Source organism: Prunus mume, linkage group LG8, assembly GCF_029339155.1.
Source record: "Prunus mume cultivar Tortuosa linkage group LG8, ASM2933915v1, whole genome shotgun sequence".
NCBI classification, from domain to species: Eukaryota; Viridiplantae; Streptophyta; class Magnoliopsida; order Rosales; family Rosaceae; genus Prunus; species Prunus mume.
The window spans coordinates 4925499-4945517 of NC_142705.1; the positions used below are offsets into that span (position 1 = coordinate 4925499).

The 20019-nt window shown below is 37.3% G+C and overlaps 3 protein-coding genes and 1 pseudogene across 6 annotated transcripts; 1 reads left to right on the forward strand and 3 right to left on the reverse strand.

Moving 5' to 3' along the window:
* Positions 1-952: 952 nt before the first annotated feature.
* Positions 953-10008, reverse strand: LOC103340573 (DENN (AEX-3) domain-containing protein). 3 transcript variants are annotated; one of them, XM_008243998.3, is made up of 19 exons: positions 9738-10008; positions 8732-9054; positions 8128-8316; positions 7949-8032; positions 7254-7313; positions 7125-7169; positions 6456-6655; positions 5506-5994; positions 5206-5329; positions 4901-5098; positions 4678-4767; positions 4098-4160; positions 3383-3457; positions 3214-3264; positions 2983-3060; positions 2600-2734; positions 2405-2512; positions 1793-1858; positions 953-1371 (listed from the first exon to the last, which is right to left on the reverse strand). In XM_008243998.3, the coding sequence occupies exons 2-19, from the start codon at positions 9035-9037 to the stop codon at positions 1303-1305; spliced, it is 2430 nt and encodes an 809-aa protein (XP_008242220.2). In that variant the 5' UTR covers positions 9038-9054; positions 9738-10008; the 3' UTR covers positions 953-1302. The 3 variants fall into 3 exon arrangements, with proteins under 3 accessions (XP_008242220.2, XP_008242219.2, XP_016651867.2); XM_008243997.3 differs by having other exon boundaries at positions 5206-5341; XM_016796381.2 differs by lacking the exon at positions 9738-10008 and having other exon boundaries at positions 5206-5341; positions 8128-8323; positions 8732-8873.
* A 2707-nt stretch (positions 10009-12715) lies between these two features.
* Positions 12716-15148, forward strand: OPR3 (oxophytodienoate-reductase 3). Its single transcript, XM_008243999.3, is given in 6 exon segments — positions 12716-13130; positions 13340-13480; positions 13902-14032; positions 14138-14320; positions 14403-14834; positions 14837-15148. Coding segments are annotated over 6 exon segments (1188 nt in total). The 5' UTR covers positions 12716-13056; the 3' UTR covers positions 15064-15148.
* Positions 15149-15340: 192 nt separating this feature from the next.
* Positions 15341-16440, reverse strand: LOC103340650 (putative glucan endo-1,3-beta-glucosidase BG4 pseudogene; annotated as a pseudogene).
* A 1063-nt stretch (positions 16441-17503) lies between these two features.
* LOC103340651 (putative glucan endo-1,3-beta-glucosidase BG4) lies at positions 17504-19320 on the reverse strand. Of its 2 annotated transcripts, XM_089042315.1 has the most exons (2): positions 18287-19320; positions 17504-17531 (listed from the first exon to the last, which is right to left on the reverse strand). In XM_089042315.1, exons 1-2 carry the CDS (start codon positions 19252-19254, stop codon positions 17504-17506), a joined length of 996 nt encoding a protein of 331 aa, XP_088898441.1. In that variant the 5' UTR covers positions 19255-19320. The 2 variants fall into 2 exon arrangements, with proteins under 2 accessions (XP_088898441.1, XP_008242313.2); XM_008244091.2 differs by lacking the exon at positions 17504-17531 and having other exon boundaries at positions 18232-19320.
* Positions 19321-20019: the final 699 nt, after the last annotated feature.

Sequence of the window (20019 nt, forward strand, 5' to 3'; positions counted from 1 at the left end):
ACCAAGGGAACAAGTCAAAGTTCAAGACTTGTAAACAGAAGACACTGCTTCTCTGATTTAGATTACATCACAACTCAGACCAAGGTTATAAACAAATAAGAGAAAAATATATTCTCTGCGTTTCCTTTTCCTCTTATAGTTATACTTTGACTTGGGGGTTTGAAAAAAATGGAGACATAAATGTTGACTTTGAAAAAAGAAGAAGGCCATCTTTGAATTGGCTGTGACCAAGACTTGCATTATTATAGTGATATAACTGTATTCAATGAAGGTGGTGGTGGTGGTGGGGTGTTAAAAGTAAAACAAAAAAACCAAAGTATTTAAGAGAGTTCCTAATGTTTGGTTGCATTTATTTTCCCCTGAAACTATTCTTGTATTGTACGTTTGGAAATTGCACAAGTAGGGTATTGTATGGCACTGTTCTTGTATCACCTGGCAGGCTGAAACACATGCAATGCAAACCCACCTTTCCCCTTTTTCTTTTTCCTTTTAATTTTTATTGATCCCACTTGAGCCAAAAACATCCCTTCAAATATCCCCAACCACTGGTTGACAGACTTTTTTTCACTTCCCTCCAAGGTAATATATTTTAACCTGGACTGTTACTGCATTCAAAAGCTGTATGAGATTCTTTCTTTTTAATTACCCTGTAAAATTTCTGAATGCATTCCAAGAATTATACATGAGATTTGGCATCAAACTTAACCAGGAGAGCTAAATATCTTTTATCGAATTCAAAATTTCAAGACTTGGTAAAGTCGAATTGGTGGAGACAAAGTTCTGCATAATTTTGTGCAGGATTTTAGGAAATGTTGCAGTTAGCTCCATTCAAAGTAACTTAGTTTAAGATCAAGGGAGAGAAAAAAAAAAAAAAACCAAGGCCCCCACAAAACCAATGTGCCAAGAAGCTAAGCACCAGCCTGCCACACCGAACAACAGCATAAGGCGGGTATGCCTCAATAACCAACCACTAAATTTTTATTAAATCGGAACGGTGAAACAGTCATGTTTTACCAACTCAAGTAAATAAAACAAAATTACTATTTACACTTCAAGCGGGATACCAGAATTCTGCGAGTTCTCTCATATGCTGGAATACAAGTTCATCATGATACAGAATGCAGCGACGCGAAGCAGGCAACTTTCATTTGGAGAAGAGAAGTGCCATTTCAAGAAGCCAGATAGAGTTCTTGAATATTATGTCACTTAATAATTTGACATTATACCGAACTTACGTTCAGGTTACAACAGGAAAATATAACTCACTGCCAGACCTCAGCATGGCGTATGTTCAGATTAGGACTATTCCTTCTGGAAGAAGGAGAGAACAAGATCCGTATGTACAGAAAAGAGCTGAGTGTCCACAAAAAGCTGCATAGCATTTAGGGAGGAAAAGGAAACATCAGTATGCTTTCCGCTGTATTACAGTTTAAAGAGCATCCAGAGTAAGCATTGAAGTAAGAATCATTACAAGTCACTTTCGAAAATGAAGAGAAAAAGGAGGTTAAATCAGTGATTTATCTACATGACTCGACTAAAAACTTAGATGTCTTCAGCGTGACATCCTATACTACACTCATCCAAATACAAACAACACAGAAACCAACACCATCTATTATAAACTACTTTCAGAAAATAGGCAAAAATAAAAAATAAGATAACAATAATAATGACCTTAAGGAAATACATAAGACTAAAATCCCAACAGCTAGCTAATTCTCCAGAATGATCGAGACAATGGGCTGTTTGGTTAACTCAGAGAAACAAAAGAAAATTATGTCACGGAACACACCTTCATAAATGGTCGATCACGACTAGGAAACGAGTCGATGAAACTCTCCTTCAAAAGTAAGGATACCTAATTACAAGAAAATCAGTGTCAGATCAGCAGCAGTACATTTGGATTCTTCTAAGACAAGTCACAATATGATCGTGCATTCACATATGAATGTCACTAGATATACAAGCAAGCATTTCACATTCAAAAGAATTGACAAATTGATCTGCACTTATCAATTCAACATAACTGAAGGTACAAAGTGAATGATATACGGATGTATTAGTCTGAGGTTCCATATATCTGACACTTAAACAGAACTTAGTCCATCACAAGGAAAGCATGCAAAAATAAATTTGAAAAATAACATTAGCCAATATTGCACCCTCAGTGTAAGAGAATAATATAGTGATCTTTGTTTCAGGTCATATATTACCTAAACTTTTACAGCAATCATCATTACTAGTGAAGTCTAGCTTATCAAATGACTAACAGTGTGTCTGTGTGTGTGTGCCTGGCCATTTTTCTGGAAGATTATATTTACCACTCATCCTTCCAAAGAAGGTGAAAAAAACCTAAATATCCTTATACAGCATTTCAGCTATCACAGTTGGACAACAAACTGACCTTATCATCATTCGACTGTACATTTGTAATTGTGTGTGAACGGAGGTTAGAGCACAGAGAATCCAAGTAAGTTCTTAACACTGATAGGAAACCCTTGGCAGCTTCAACCTACATGCGGCAAATAAACACATGATAATAATGGTAAAATAATTAAAAACTTTGAAATCGGACAAAAAAGAACAACGCAGAACACACCTGTTCAGCTGTGCACTCATACACTGGCCTTTTCCTAGCCAAAAAACTCTCTCCCACAAGCTTTGCATGATAAGGACTTAAGGATGAAAATAATTCCTTATGTTGTGGTAACTGAGGTAGTGTTGGTGACTTCACCTATTACATCACACAATGGGAAAAGGATCAGATAATAGCATTTTGTTTGTTTTTAGAGGAATATTTTGCATTTTGATAAACACTAGCCATTCCAACAAACTAGATAATACTTATGCATGGGAAATTGTAAACTAATATATAGAAACTTTCTGCTTTGTTTATTGTAAGGCATACGGTTAATAACCAGTCTGAACATATTTGAGCTGCAATATAAGTAGAAAAATACAACTGCTTAAAAAACAACAGACCTGGTTCTTGTTTGCATCAACTAGAATTACATTGGATAGTTTTGACTGCACTTCATTTGTTTTGTTCTTCACACCAACCTACAGATAAGGATTAAATCATATGGTGAACGATTAAAATTTTTTGCTTTCAACTAATAACTTGAGGAAATTCAGAGTCCAGATAAACCAACAAACATGAATTCATAATCCATGGCACTAATAGGCATAACAGCCAACAAATTGAGAACTCACTATGTAAGGGACAGGTGCATCCAAAAAGTCCAGCATGTCATTTGGTAAAACCTAGAAAGTATATGCACATTGTTATTCACATGAAAACAGCAACAAAATTATTATGTTTAAAAAAAGTAACTTCCCATGGGACAAATCTCACAGGCAGTAGGCTAGAAGGAAAACATACCGGCATTAGCAGGCTTTGCCACTGGTAGGGACGGATCAGAGGGATAATTGACAATACTGAGGCAGATAAGATACCCTGTACATCAGAAAGCATTGATGTAAATTCTTTTGTAGATCTTTTTTCTTAGTCAAAGACCTAAATTATTAGAACAAATTTAAAAATATTGGAACAGTCCACACACATATTAAAATATACAAATTTATAAATAAACCCAATCCTAGACATGTATTTATAAAATATTAGCTTACCCAAAAATAAGTACATAAGCAAATGAAACAGTAACAATACGATCTTTTGATAAATAAAAAAAACTACAATCTAATAATGATGGCAACACTAGTGTCACTCAAAAAAAGTTCCTAAGCCAAGCTATCTCTAATAAACAACATAAATGGGTGTAACTGGTCCTTGGGCCCCACTTGCTGGGACTTGTCGAGAAAGGAGCCACTCTGTTTTGGAAGTTCAAACTTGCACCTATAGCCTGAGGCTAACTTATACAGTTCTTTACTACCTCCAACTAAATTCAATTGGGTTGAGCTTTTTCAGCTTGTTATGAAATAAGCAGCAGTTGATACTTATACAGTTCTGTTTTGGAACATGCATTTGGCAAGATCTTAATAAAACCAACAAATTTCTCTGATAAATTTACATTAAGTTAAAAAGAATACATGCATCGGATTGATAATACCAACTAGATATAATTTATAATACATACCAAATTGGAACTAATAATTACAATCTGCTTCTCCAACAGTGCTCCTGCAAACAATGTTAATACCTGCGAAGTATGAGGAGAATCAATAATCCAAAGTCAGACATGAAGCAGGCACACACAAATCTACATGCATTCATACAACTGTATATTCAACATAATATACTGACAAAAAACATTCTGACATTGCACAATACCCACAGATAATATGCAGGATATCATCCCACTCTTACAACATTGTAATTAATGATTACTTTGAGGGAGATTTTAAATTGATTCCCACTTCATAAATGTTGTAAATGTTGGAGCCAGTTTTACTCAAGCAGTAGTTCTACAGTTTCAATTAGCTTATAAGTGTAGACGCCACTATCAGCATAACAAAACAAATTTACCTTGTTGGGTCAAAACAAATAAATCCATTTTGATTGATTAAAAAAAAATTATTCCAACAAAACATTGTTAACCTATGAGAAACTTTAAATAGCACTGGCCAAGCTATTAACTAGTTCCAAGAAAAGGGAAAAGATAACAATATAATCAATGAAGTCTGAAGAACTCATGTGATGTTGAGCCATTAACTAACATTTTCAAGCCGTAAGGAGCCACATATGCATGCAATAGCCCATACTGATAATGCAGTTGCTTCCTCCTCTACCGAGAGTGCACCCTGTGCCTGATAATAATCAACAGCAATACAATGTGAATGACTAATCATGTCTGGAACTGGGACATAATCAATCAAAAGTTCAACCAAATCCACCACATATCAAATTGGAAAGTTTCTTAAAGCTATCATCACCATCTACCTCAGCAAATTCTAGACTTGTACTGCACGACCTCAAATCAATGGTTGAGCCAGCAATATGTAAAACAGTTGTTTCTGGTCTATGATATTCCAAGGGATGCAAGTGCTCCAAAGGATGAAATCTAACAGTGGAACCTCTAGCAGGGCAACGTAATTGGTAGTACTCACTTATTATCTGTAATGATCCATGATTGTTTGCCTGAAAATTTGGGAAAAATTTGTCAAGAGAACACCTGGGCACAAGATTCTTATTACAAAGAGCTTAGAATCATATCTAGATTCAAAAAGGAAAAGTTCATTTTGCACCTTAGCCCATTCAAGAATATCAATGAGGTCAGAATCATCTTGGCCAGAGAAAGATGCCTCTTCTGTCTCTGTATCATCAACATCACTCCTAAAATTTCTGTCCTCGCTAGGAGAGCCCTGAAAACTGCATAAAACACTAATAAATGGCATGAGTACAGCAACTTGAAGTAGCTCAAAGATAAAAGTGCAATTCACTGCTCCAAAAATTAGTAAGAGAGAGAAAAGATAATAACTACTAATGCAAGTAATAAAAAGCATGAAATACAAGTGAAAAGGCACCAAAGAACAACAATGATCTACCTGGAGGAAGATTCAGAGCTTTCATACTGATAATAACGCAGGAGAGGTAGAACAGCATTTGGTAATCGTCTTTCTCCAGCTTGCTTGTTTGCAGAGAAATCATCAACATAGACCTCAGAAACTTCAGCATTTGCAACATCAGATTCTCTCTTGGAACTGGCTGTCTTGGTTTCAGGATCAATTGGAACAACAACGTTTTCAATCACCCTTCCCTTCAACACGTTAAAATCCCCATCAAGCATTTGATTCTCTAGATGAATGCCATTATCTGCAACTCTCCCAGATGAAGAATCTTTTAAACTTGATTGAGAAAACTCTGCTGTTCCATTCACCATTTTCTCCTCAGTTCTACTACTTAGTGAGACGCTATGTGAAGTTTCTTCTGTACTTTCTTCTAAAATTTCGCCATTGCCATAATCCTTTGGGCTTTCTAAATCTAAAAGATCAATACCTTTTGTTAATCGTTCCAACCTTTCTTCTGTGAAGATGCTACAGGGAAATAGCAAACATAGTCAAGTTGAGCAACAGATGAATTGCAAAGTTATATGTTGGTATCAAATAGTAAAAGAAGATTGTCAAATTATAGGACCAAACAATGGAGCATACACATTCCTCTCACACAAAACCATGCACCAGTCACTCAATAAATTTGGATCTTGTGATAAACTGGTAGTTAAAAGCTTTTATGTGTTCTATTGAAGTTGCTACAATTTCTTTTTTCTCACTGAACTAAGAAATGAATATCTCCTTTTTTTTTCTCAGACAATTGAATAATACGATCTTCAACTTCATGCATGATTAGATAGCAGAAGAACACACATTAATTTTCCGCATAAATAATTATACGAAAGTCTAGAGGGGATTAAAATACATTTCAAAATGAAAATGAAAAACGCAAATCACTGAGATAAATATGCATTTTATAAGCATCCAATATGACATAAACACACCTATTCAATACACCAAAATGTAATTCAAATGAGGGAACCCTTGAGAGAATGCAATAGCATCTCTTAGTGGTTAATATATGGCGACTCAAAGATGGGCGAGAAGGATGTTTCTCTGCTATCATGGAAAGCAATCCAGAAGGTTTTTGCACTAGCTCTTCCACTAACACGCAGCATCCATACAATGTTGAATCATCAGCAACCTTCAAACCAATATTGTACAAAATGGGTCATCCAGGAAATGAAGAGCATAATTCACAACTAAAAAATAAGCTGTTTAGGTTAGAGAAAAAGGAACAATACACATGAAGTAGAAATAGGCTTACCTAACGTCTGTTAATTTTAATGACATTTTAAACATATATAAATCTAATCAAAGATAACGAAGACAATCAATCCTCTTAAATTTGCTTCGCATTTTGTTACCAATCTTCTTCTCTGTGGGAGCAAATACAACTCAAATAACGATTGCAGTCAACTAGACAAAAAGTTCTTTGAATTATAATTTTCAGGCTGCAGTGATGATTCTATCATCCAGCACTACTAGTGTAGGGGTTTATAAGTCAAATGGCAACTGTCACAGGGAATTAAAGTTATAAAGAAATCTTGAAACATATCAGGGGAAAATCCAAGAAAAAAGGAGTCCTGGAGACATAACATGCTATAATTTACCTGTAACCGGAATACAAAGGACAGATCGGTCCGTTTAAAATGCTCCTGCGAATAAGCATCATCATAGTCAATATAAGTGTCCATAATCATTAATCGACAACATTATGGGAGCATAATGTAGCACTATACCTGTCCCAAAAGAATTTCATTCAACTCACTCATAGAAGGAGTTCTCTCAACAGCGTGAACCTGAAGCCATTCACATCCAAGGTGTCAATATTAGCACATAATGACTAACTAGATCTTAACTAACAAATACACAAATTAACAAGACAAATCAATATCTGCACATAGGACAAAAATAACATCTCTCACCCAGTACTAGTCATAATCAAGTAAAACTTGATATAATGTCTCTTTTATTGCCTATGATATTATTTAACTGAAGATCAAGAAATCAGGCTAAACTCAAGTTGCGATTGCACTATGATATTTACACAACTGGCCCCACTTTCCTTAAACGGAAGAAGTTCTCCATATAAAAGCTACGAAAACCTTAGCAATATATGCATACTAATTCAGAATATCAATTATTTATTATCTGAAATTCTTCTCAAATACAGACATTAACACAATACATTCAAACCTATGAGGTAAGCATCTCCAATATTTAAAGGCTCAGGTATTTTACCCTTGTAAATATTACCATCGAGATCAAGCCAAGTTATGTAATCATTCTCTGTAACCTAAGCTTTACAAAAGGAGTTCCTCTTAAATAGATTTAAGGAGAAAAAAGAAAAAGCTCATCAATCTTAAATCCCTAAAATTAAACTGATCAATTAAAAAGAACAAGTGGCAAAACATCCATCAAGAGAACACCTTACCTCTACGCCTCCAGGGAAGCAAAATGAAAGGAGATCCTTGTATTGAAGAGGCACCTGCTTTTCCGGAGGGTAAACAAATAACACCTGGAAGTAGAAATGAATATTAATACCCATTACTCAAATTGCTTGCAAGCGTCAATATGCAAACAAATTGAATATTTGGCAACAAGAATCCCCACCTGAGGTTCAAGATTGGGTTCCACACGAGAGAAATTCTGACTACTACGTGAACTGCGCAATCTTCCTAAACCCTCATGCTTTCTTGCAATATATTGCCTTTGAAGTGCCTGAATATCACAATTTGGGTGAAGCCCCAAAACAACCATGCTCTCGAAAAGCCTTGTCGGCAGCTTTAAAGACCTATGATCCTGCACACTTAAATAGCAGAGGTGTTACAGAATCTCTTTGGATGAAATTTTGTTTCATTTGTGAATGTATTTCAAAACTAACAATACAGAAACCCTGAACTTTTAAGAAGAAATGTCATCATATGACCCCTGAACTTTCAAACAAAAATGTCTCAGGGTATCATACGACCCTTAAACTCACAGCGAGCATATATAATTGTCATTTTTCCTTAAATTGTTCTATTCTAAAAATTTAAAAGAAAATATGAAGTAACGACTGTAATTAGAAATAGCTGTATAGCTGTTGAACGTGAAAGATGTTCCAATGTAAACAAGAAAAATAAAACAAAAAATCATCTTTGATTCTTGATTAACCAATTTCTGAATTGCATACACAAATAAGAAAAAAAAGCGACCAATTAACAAAATTGCATACCAAGTACTGCAACTGAAAGCTTGCCCATTGGCGCTTCTGGCTAGTCAAAACTTCTGGATTGTAGGTTCCACGTTTCACTTCAGGAGGATGTGAGAAACCTTTTAGCACATTCGTAACATGGCGTTGAAGTCTTTTAAGTGGGCTATTACCACCATCATCGTTAGATGAATATACAACAGATGGCCTCGGAGAATGAGTGGCAGTAGCAGCGGCTGCTACAGCAGCAACTGCTCTAGCAACATCTTCCGTTTGTGCGAAAAACGAAGCACCCCAACTAGGGCTACCAGTTTCTTCCTCTTTATCCATACTAAAAGGCTTCCCTCCTATCAGAAAATTCAACATTAACAAAGATTCACGCTTCAACAATACAAGTCATTAGCAAAACCATTGATATTTCTAATTATCAAGACTGTCCCACTACAAGTACAATTAACACAGGAAACTGTGAACACATATAGAGCAGGGATACTTTATAATTCAAAGCAGGAACTCTGGAACAATTAATTTCATGCTATTCCTACTTAAATCTTGAACCTTTGATGTTCACTGCAACCATGCTTTTAACTTTACAAGTATTCCTGAAGTCTACAAGAATTTCCAACACACGAACATATAAACATAGACAAAGACATATGATTTTCCAAAAATTTGAAACAAAAGATTAATAATCTTGAGCTAGATGTAAACTCAAAAGCTATTAACTTTAAACGTTATTCCTTTGTCTTAAAATTGATCAGTTAACTTTCTTATATCCAGCTGTTTCAGTTACACAAGCTCCCTGACCCCCCATAAATGAGAGAGAAAGAGAACAAATTTCACTTTCTGCTTGCTATATTGGATGATGTTCAGCAAGAAACCATACAATTCAAGCACAGCAGACCAATTATTTATCGTTAAATTGAAAATTTATTATCAGGATGAAAAAGGAAAAGATTGCAACTTTAGAATATAGAAAATCAAACATGGCACAGAATAAACTCAGAGAAATACAAAACTATAAACCCACCTCTGAATTCCCTTAAAATTCAAGAAAGAATTTCAGAGAGAGAAATCTCCGGCGGCCATAACAAAGCTTTCGTTCTTCTGCTTCTCCTCAAAGAAACGAAATGGAGAAGAGAGCGAGGATGATGGTGATAAATTAATCCGCTTTAAACTTTAATCAATTAGTTTAATTGCGAAGAGTTTCCGGACCAAAAATTAAATGAAATTACGAACCAAAACTTAGAAAATAAATCATTTAACTATATATATATATATATTATCTATATAGAGAGGCCTCGTGTGCGTAGAAAAAAGAATAAAAAAAAGCTGCGAAGAAGGAAAACGAGGGACGGTCAGAGTAACGGCAGTTGCTTTTTTCCTTGTTTGCTTGGCTTGTGTTTTTGCGCGTAACGGTGTGAACTCTTTATTATTCCGGATTATTTACAGGTCTGTTTGGAGAAACATGTGTAGAGGGATAGCATTGTTTTACTATTTCTGTTAATTTTTCTGTTTTTAATTTCCTTGTGCCTCCTTTTTTAATCTAATTTTTTGACACCTGCCACTCACTAACTTCTAACTTTAACAATGTTAACTTTTAATAAAATTAACAAAACAAAAATAAAATATTAAAGAAAAATAAAAACTCACTGCATCCCCCACCAAACCCCACCGGCGGCAACCCCTCTCCTCTTATCTCCTCCTTGTCGCGATGGGGTGGGTAGGTGGAGGCTGTGTAACTGATTAATTTCTCTTTAATAATTAATTTTGGTTTTTAATTTAAGTTAACAGTGTTGAAGTTAGAAATTAGTGGAGTGATTGGTGTAAAAAAATTGGATAGGAAACATGGAGTGCACATGGAAATTAGAAAACGGAAAAATTGGACTCACAAAAGAGTGCTCTAACCTTTTTTCTTCCTGTTTGGTAACAGATGTACGATGGGCATCCTATGCAGTGCATCCCACTGGGCCCCGCCTTGCTCCTAATTTTAAGATTTATTTTGTCGAATTTTAGTTTTTTTATTTATAAACAAAATATTTATTTATAATATTTACAAGCCGCGTTGCCCTCTCTGTCTGGTACACACGGCGCGCACTGCGCCATTCTTCAGTGGAGATTTTTGGGACGTAGCGGGGTTGGTGAGGTGTGGGCGCTTGCACCGCATGCAGTGGTACCGGGACACATGGCTCAATGGGTTTTTTCTTTTCACTCAAAGGGTATTTATATTTTAACTCATACTTTTATTTTTAATAATGATTGTTTTGTTGGTATTTTTGTATTTCCCTTTTTCTTTTTCATGATTTAGAGAGTTGGGCATGGATGTGTGTGGTATGATGAGGGTGTGACAAAGTTGTTCCCTTCCTACTCATGTTGTAGGAGTGGGGACCACACACTACTTCAGTTTGAGATTGCTCCAAGTCTGATCACCAACATGACTACATCATTGCTAGGGCAACAAAACACTGTTGGGGTGTACCTAGCAATTTTTATCTTTTTTTAGCTTTCAAGATTCTTAATTGCACCTACCAACAATACCATAGCAAAATAGGGACAAAACCAAATTTGCAAGAAAGCAAATTATTATGGTTTGTCCATTGAGGAGTGCAGGTGAATGAAAATAGCTTTACCATAAATATGGGATAGAGATTGATCTATGTAAGACAGAATCTATCCAACCATAATTATGAGTTTTTTATATTATATATACACAAGTGATCAGCCATAATAGTCACCCATCGTTGGATGTTAATCTAACGGTTCAAACAAATTTCTTAAAATGAGTGCAAGAGTGAGTGAATCGTTGAATTTACATCAACGGTGAGTGATCATAAATCTCTTGGACCCCTGTAGTCTAAGAAATCGGGACTATACAAGTGATATTGGAGAAAATGGTTTTCTCATACACACTGTCAATAGAAGTTCGAATATAAGATCACTGATATGCTAATCAAAGTCATTTTCTAATTAACTAAACCCGTTAGCAACTATAATTATGAGTTACATTGCAACTACAGTTGTTAATACTAAGAAAAGGATGGACTATGAACAGTGACCCAAAGAAAAAGAAGAACAAAAGAAGGCTATTTCCTCTTTCTTTTTATTTTATTCCTTCACAAAAAAAAAAATATAGAAGGATGGAGTTTTTCAAGTCCTGAATCCAATCTTAACTGACTTTGATCCCAATTGAATATGCACAGATTTATTTAATTTATCATGGAAATTGAATATGGGGTAGATTTAACAGTCAAATCACAGAGGTGTGCTGTTTATTTATGACTTTTCATCCCGTGCATGTATATCTTCCCAAAATGGCAAACTGCTTGCTGCTGACTTTGGGGCCACAAATAATCAAACCAGTCTTCCTTTGCATCTCTTGGGAGTCTATAGCGGATGGATGGATGGATAGGATGCCAATCTTTTTACATCATGATAACTGATAATGATATTGTAGATATTTATCCAGAAGAAAAAGAAAAGTCATTGCTTACACGCTTATCCTTGTCCCAGAGTTAGACCGCAATCGCATCAATTAAATATCAATATCAATATATTTTGTTTCATGTTATATCTTTCTATAATCAACAACAATATGTTCTGCTGGTCTCGAATTCGTGTTATGTATTAGTGTCGGACACACTGCACCGGAAGGATACGAAAATTGTTGACGAAAATATTTCCCACCTCTTAAACAACATCATTACAAAAGAAAACAAGAAGAAATTCTATTTTTAATGGTCATCTCATTTTTGGCATTTTTATTTTCGGGGTTTCAATTGCAACAAGAATAAATAGCGGTAGTTAGTTCGGCCTGCTCAATTAGTGGGCCAGGCCTCTCAATTTCCAAAGTAGGCCCCTCATGCATTAAAAATTCGACCAAAACTCACATATTGGGCGTAACTGGCCTAATATCAAAATCAAAACCCAACTCAATCCTCCTGCCGTTGCCCGACCCGACCCGACTACAGCATCGTCAACACCCGAGTCCAGTCAACGCTCGACGGTCAAACACGTCTTAAACATTCCAAGTTAGAAACCAAAACGACACCGGAGATAAATAAATCCGCACGTGAATCTCATTGCCGTTGCAATGGAAACATCCCTCTGTGGGTCCCGCCCACAGTTGCCGACCACACCATTAAAATCCCACTAACAAGAGCAGCCAAAGCATCATCGCACGGTGACACTTCAGAAACCGACCACAGCCGTCGGATCGCAGACGGCACTTGATAGCCGAGCCGATCGCCACTGCTTCCTCCTATAAAAGCTCTCTCCTTTTATTCTTCTTTGATCTCACTTCATTTCTGGCCTTTCGATCGTTTGATCTGAGATCGGTTTCTGAACTAAAAATGGCGGAGGCTTCATCTCAGGGACCCACTCTCTTTTCTCCGTTCAAGATGGGCAAGTTCAATCTCTCTCACAGGTCAGTCATCCCTGATCCAGTGTTTCGCGGCTGCATCAAGTCGAGTTAGCTGCTCCTCTTTTTCTTTCATCGGACATGAAACTCTGGTCCCCCTTGGTGCTTCCGATTTCGTCGGGAATTTGAAAAAAGCGGGGAGAAATCCGGGAGGGCATAATTGTCATTTAATTGTTTAGCTTTGGGGTGTGTTTTGACGGATTTGACCTTTGCAGGGTGGTGCTTGCGCCGATGACGAGGTGCCGAGCGTTGAACGGCTTGCCGCAGCCTGCGCTGGCCGAGTACTACACTCAAAGGTCAACCAACGGCGGATTTCTGATCACCGAAGGCACTTTGGTCTCCGACACTAGCGCCGGGTAATTTTGTAATTTTAGTTTTTTGCTAAGTGTCTCTTTCGTATTCATCAATGATTAGCAGCTTTGTCAAGTTGGGCCCCACTTTGTGTAGTTCGGACCTATTGGGCTTAAGGAGCTTTTCGTCTAAGAACTTTGGTCCAAAATGTTGACTTTGACTTGAAAACTAGAACTAGAACTTGTTTGCTTGCAAATATTGACTAGATGGAACTAATTTCCTATAATTGCTCATCCATAAGTAATCAATGTTTATAATGTACTGGATTTTACTTATCAAATTATAAATTAAGGCTGTTAGTTAATCGGACGGGTCTATTATTTTACTTGATTTACAATCCGACAACGTAACATGCTAGATAGCTTAAAGTTATTTGAAGTGGGAATTTTACAAAGTTAGTGACACTAAATGTTAAGGTGGATGCAGGTTTCCACATGTTCCTGGGATTTACAATGATGAACAGGTGGAGGCATGGAAGAAGGTGGTGGATGCCGTTCACGCCAAAGGTGCCATTATTTTCTGTCAACTTTGGCATGTAGGTCGTGCTTCTCATGAAGGTAACTTCCCCAAGTCCTTTATTTGGCAATTCTTATAGTAATTTTTGTCTAAAGCTTGGAGCATTTCAGTGACCATATTTACTTGTAATTTGTCAATTGATGTAGTTTACCAACCTGGTGGGGGTTCACCAATATCTTCAACCAACGTTCCCATTTCGAGGAGGTGGAGAATTCTATTACCGGATGCGTCTCATGCCACTTACCCTAAGCCTAGACGCTTAGAAACCCCTGAAATCCTCCAAGTGGTGGAACATTATCGACAGGCTGCCTTGAATGCCATTAGAGCAGGTCGGTTTCTCTCAATCATACAATGATTTTGTCAAGCGCATGTCACCTTTGTGCTTTTAATTTCAAATCTTATGATGTGTAGGTTTTGATGGAATTGAGATTCATGGGGCACATGGCTACCTCATTGATCAATTCTTGAAAGATGGGATCAATGATCGAACAGATGAGTACGGTGGATCACTTGCAAACCGTTGCAAATTCTTGCTTCAGGTGGTTCAAGCAGTAGTTGGAGCCGTAGGTGCTGATAGGGTTGGTGTCAGAATCTCACCAGCCATTGATCACCTTGATGCAGTTGACTCTGCTCCACTTACCCTAGGCCTTGGAGTGATTGAAAGGCTCAACAAGCTTCAACAATACTGGGGCTCAAAACTCACTTATCTCCATGTTACTCAGCCCCGTTACGCAGCATATGGCCAAACGGAATCTGGCAAACCTGGCAGTGATGAAGAGGAAGCTGTGTTTATGAGGACTTTAAGAAATGCTTATCGCGGTACGTTTGTTGCTAGTGGTGGGTACACAGGGAGCTTGGAATTCATGCTGTGGCTTCTGGGGATGCTGATTTAGTGTCTTATGGTCGCCTTTTTATCTCGAACCCTGACTTGGTTTTGAGATTGAAGCTTAATGCACCTTTGACCAAGTATAACAGGAAGACTTTCTACACGCAAGACCCTGTTGTTGGGTACACAGACTACCCTTTTCTGAGCAATGCAAGTGGGAAAGAGGAACCACTCTCCCGCCTCTGATTGTTGTGTTTTGGAAATGTTAACTTTTACCTTTTGGATATTGTATTATTTGGTATAAATAATGTAGTTAAATTTGGTTTCATGATTTTAGGCGACATCATTCTGAGGTAGTTTTATCTGCTTATTGCTTTATAAACCAAAACCCAAACCTTAAATTCTCAGTGTTGTAATTTTCAGATGTAGAGTTCAAATCAAGTTGAAAACTCACAAAAAATCTTAGAGATGTTTGTGTAACTAAATCTTTATTAATACATGAAAGACATTTTGTTTTGAATCTCTAAAATACAGGATAAACAGGTTTCATGTTAGGATGAAAAAGCCCAAAATGTTGCTCGACACCATCAGGTTTCTGATTCTCATTGAACATGGCAAAAATGTAGGCTTCAATGTAAGCACCAGGTCTTTTTGGTGTCCCTGCCTTTGAGGTTATGTGCTTCAAGAAACTCCTGTTATATGTCCCTGCAAGTTCTGGAGTGGTGAAATCTCCATTCCCATCAGAAGGCCAACCACTCTCAGACACCACCACATCAACATTAGCTCCGCCTACTTTCTCCATTGCTGCGATAAAAGCATCAACTGTGGCATCAAACAAGTTATAATAGCTCAACGTCCTGTCTTGGACCACAGGACTTTTGCAGTAAATTGAGCATAGTCTAAGTGAACATTGACAGGATCTGATGCATAGGCAAAGTAAGGATACACATTGATCATAAGAGGTGATCCTCGTTGTGCTAAAAGCGGAAGAATGCCACTCATAGTACTGCTGGCCTCTTGTGTGAATGCACCACTTGAAGGTGGATATGAAACTCCTAAGGCAGCCCCTGAGACAACAGTAGTCACCTTAATACCAGCCGAGCTTCTATCGTCGAGAATCTTCTGTAGATACTGCATTACAGGCAGAACATAGTTGCCTGAGGAACCCGGGAATAATCTCATTGCCAACGGTAATGTGATTGAAGACAATGTCATTAAGGTAAGGCTCTACGTGGGTTGCAAACCATGAGTTTACAGCATCTTGACTAACTGCCAAACTGGTAAGTCTTCATTTCGAATGCCTATACTGACATCAACTTGGCTTCCTCTGAACGCTTGGAGTGCTTCTGGGTTAGGATCAAAGAGCCTCATCTTTCCAATACCATATGTTTTGTAGAGATTTACCACTTGTGTTGGGGAAGGCAGGTCATTCCCTAACATTCCATAGCAAACACCTATGTCAATTGAAGCTTCCACAAGGCCTATACGGTTGTGACTAGCTGCTACGAAAGACAAAATGAGTGCAACCCAATGCAGTACTGCCATCACTTTCTGATTGCTGAGTGCCTGTTAAACCTGCATAAGTGCACTTAATAAGTTAATGTTTGACACACAAGAAAGCAAAACGTGTGGAGCTAGCATGAAGATACTACCTCAAGGAACACTGATCGGCTTTATGGTGCACACCGGTTGCTGCAGGAAGGATTAGACTTCCTGATCCAGATAACGAAAATTGGAGTCTGTCTACCTTAACTAACTTGAGTATTTGCTAGTGTCCACTCCTATATATATGCCAACAAAGTGTTATGTAACAAGTACAAGGTTCAACTAATGTGCCTGTTTTGAGACTGGAATTTCTGGCTTAGAGTTTTCTTACTGTCTACGTCCATGAAGCTTGTCTGGCTTTAGGTGTTCTGTCCTAATTGAGAGACAATACACAGGTGAACTACAGCATCTACATGAGGTTTTGAGGTAGAGGTTAAGATAAGTTGTTTATGCAAATTTGGAATAGAATGCTAACCTATCTGGCATTATATATTAATTTTGTAGAGGTTCACAAAAGACACCAAGTTCATCACGTAGCCTCCCAATGAACAAGGTAGATTATCAATCTCTTCAAAGTTATTGATTATTTTTTGGAAACTTTTTGTAGACGTGCTGCTGTGTTTTTATTTTATTTTTATTTTTAAATTTGGATCATGCTTTAGAATGTTACAACATTTTTACTAACCTATGCTTTTAAAATTACAATTTCTATGTAGGTAAAGCACAAAGTTTTTTTTAACTAAGACAATCCAATGGAAAATTTTCTGTGGATGCATGTTATTCATTGTACCATTCCTCTTATATTTTTTTTACAAATTTATAAATAAACTCAATCCTAGACATGTATTTATAAAAAAACCCAAGCACTATTTAAACATAGAAACACACCCAAAATCAACCCCAAAGTCAACTTTTTGGGTGTGTTTATAAATGGGTTTTGAGTGTGTGTAATGATGGGTTTTGGGTGTGTTCATAAAGTGTTTTGGGTGTTGGGTTTTTTTATAATTTCACCCAATAAGGAAATGTTGTGAACAAACAGAAGGTTCAAAAGTTTAGCTGTCCATTTTCCCTTATGAAGCTTTGGTTTTCTGCATGAACTCATGAATTCCCATGAAACCTGTCCTGTCCTGGACTCCTGGTCTTAAAATAAAGGATAAACAGGTTTCATGCTGGATAGGACTTTAAGAAAAGCTTAGCAGGTATGTTTGTTGCTGGGATGCTTTTAGTGTCGTATGGTTGCCTTTTTATCTCAAACCTTGACTGGGTTTTGAGATTTAAGCTTAATGCACCCTTGACCAAGTACACAGGAAGACTTTCTACACCCAAGAACCTGTTGTTGGGTACACACAAACTACCCTTTTCAGAGCAAAGCAAGGGAAAGGGGAACCACTCTCTTGGTTTCGAAACTTTTCTTGTTCTTTGTGGATATTGTATTACCCGGTTTAAATAAATAGATTACTTGTTCAGAGATAAATAAAAAAGAAAAGAACAGAGATCATTTCAGAGCCATTCAAGTGAGCAGGATAATATAATTTGGTTACTGTGTATAAACCAACCCAAACCTTTAACAGTCAATGTTGTAATGTTCAAAAATACGAAGTCAAATAACTCACAAGAAAAACAAAACACAGAGATGTAAGATGTTTGAATGCATAATTAACTCTTTATTGATATGTTATCGATACATGATTTGTCATGAATGGGAAAATAATTTGAACTTGGGACCTAATACTATGTTGGGAAGAGAACTACCACTATACTAAGTTGATGGGAGGGAGTAGGGAGGGAATTCGAACTTTAGACCTAATATGATTTTGGGAAGAGAACTACCACTAGGCTAAGATAGCTGATGTGCTTGGTCTTGAATCTTTAAAATACAGGATAAACAGGTTGCATGTTAGGATGAAAAAGTCCGAAATGCTGCTCCACACCTTCAGGTTTCTGATTCTCATTGAACATGGCAAAAATGTACCCCTCAATGTAAGCACCAGGTCTTTTTGGTGTCCCAACGTTTGAGGTTATGTGTTTCAAGAAGTTCCTGTTATACGTCCCTGCAAGTTCTGGAGTGGTGAAATTTCCATTCCCATCAGAAGGCCAACCACTCTCAGACACCACCACATCGACATTTGCCCCGCCTACTTTTTCCATTGCTGCCAGAAAAGAATCAACTGCGGCATCAAACAGGTTATAATAGCTCAACTCCCCATCCTGAACCACTGGACTTGTTGCGGTAAATTGAGCGTAGTCTAAGCGAATATTAACAGGGTCTGATGCATAAGCAAAGTAGGGATACACATTGATCAGAAGGGGTGATCCTTGCTGTGCTAAAAATGCAACAATGCCACTCATGACACTGCTTGCCTCTAGTGTGAACTCGCCACTTGAAGGTGGAAATGAAACTCCTAAGGCAGACCCTGGCACAACTGTGGACACCTTAATACCAGCCAAGTTTCTATCGTCGAGAATTTTCTGTAGAGACTGCATTACAGGCAAAACATAGATGCCTAAGGACCCTGGAATAACCTCATTGCCAACAGAAATGTAATTGAAGACAATGTCATTCAGGTAGGGCTCTACATTGGTTGCAAACCATGAGTTCACAGCATCTACACTTCCTGCCAATTGGGGCAAGTCTTCATTTCGAATGCCTAGACTGACATCAATTTCTTTCCCTCTCAGTGCTTCAAGTGCGGCCGGATTAGGATCAAAGAGCCTCATCTTGCCGATACCGTTTGTTTTGTACAGATTAACCACTTCTGTAGCAGCAGGGAGGTCATCTCCTAACATTCCATAGCAAACACCTATGTTAGCTGAAGCTTCCACAAGGCCTATATGGTTGTGGATGGTTGCTACAAACGACAGAATGAGTGCAACCCAAGGCACTGCTGCCATCACTTTCTGCTTACGGAGTGCCTGCTAATATTTACACCTGCAGTAGTAGACATAAATAAATTAACGAGTGACCAAAAAAAAGAAAGGCAAAAAGTGTGGAGCTAGCAGTATGTACCTCAAAAGAAGCTAGCAGTCGGTCCAAAGAGGCTGTGAATTTTCTGAGTATCATTCATCTCATAGAAGGGAGATTTTATATTTACAAGAGTTGACCAATAATAGCAAGTAAATGCATTTACTTAAGCAATTCACTGCAGTAATTAAATCCCTAAAATTAAGTATTTTATGGCAGTAATTAAATCCCTAAACTTAAGCAATTTACGAGTGCAAAGCTATGAACAGCTAGCAGATACAATGAATCCAGACAAACTTGAGCAATTTACAGGTAGATATTACTTTGATAATGATGAAAATATTGATTCTGGAGTGCGAGGGTATCTTCTTCTGTGATTGCTTTAATAATTGAAAACATTTTGCCCTCGTAAGTTTTTTTTTTTTTCACTCCTTCCATAAATGTTCAGGCTTATATTATACCGCTTATAATGATTTGATTTGATTTTCTTTAGAAACGATTCTATCAAAAAAATCGGATTTCCAGTGTAAATAAGAAAATCACTAGCTCTAGGTCAACTTTAAATTTGATATGCGAAATGATATCGAACATGATACTTGACTACCAAGTTAACGAAACTCGATGTTGTAATACTTCATGAAACCTTATGCTGCATTTATTTGAGGATCCTCCCATATCGGGGAATTGAATTACTA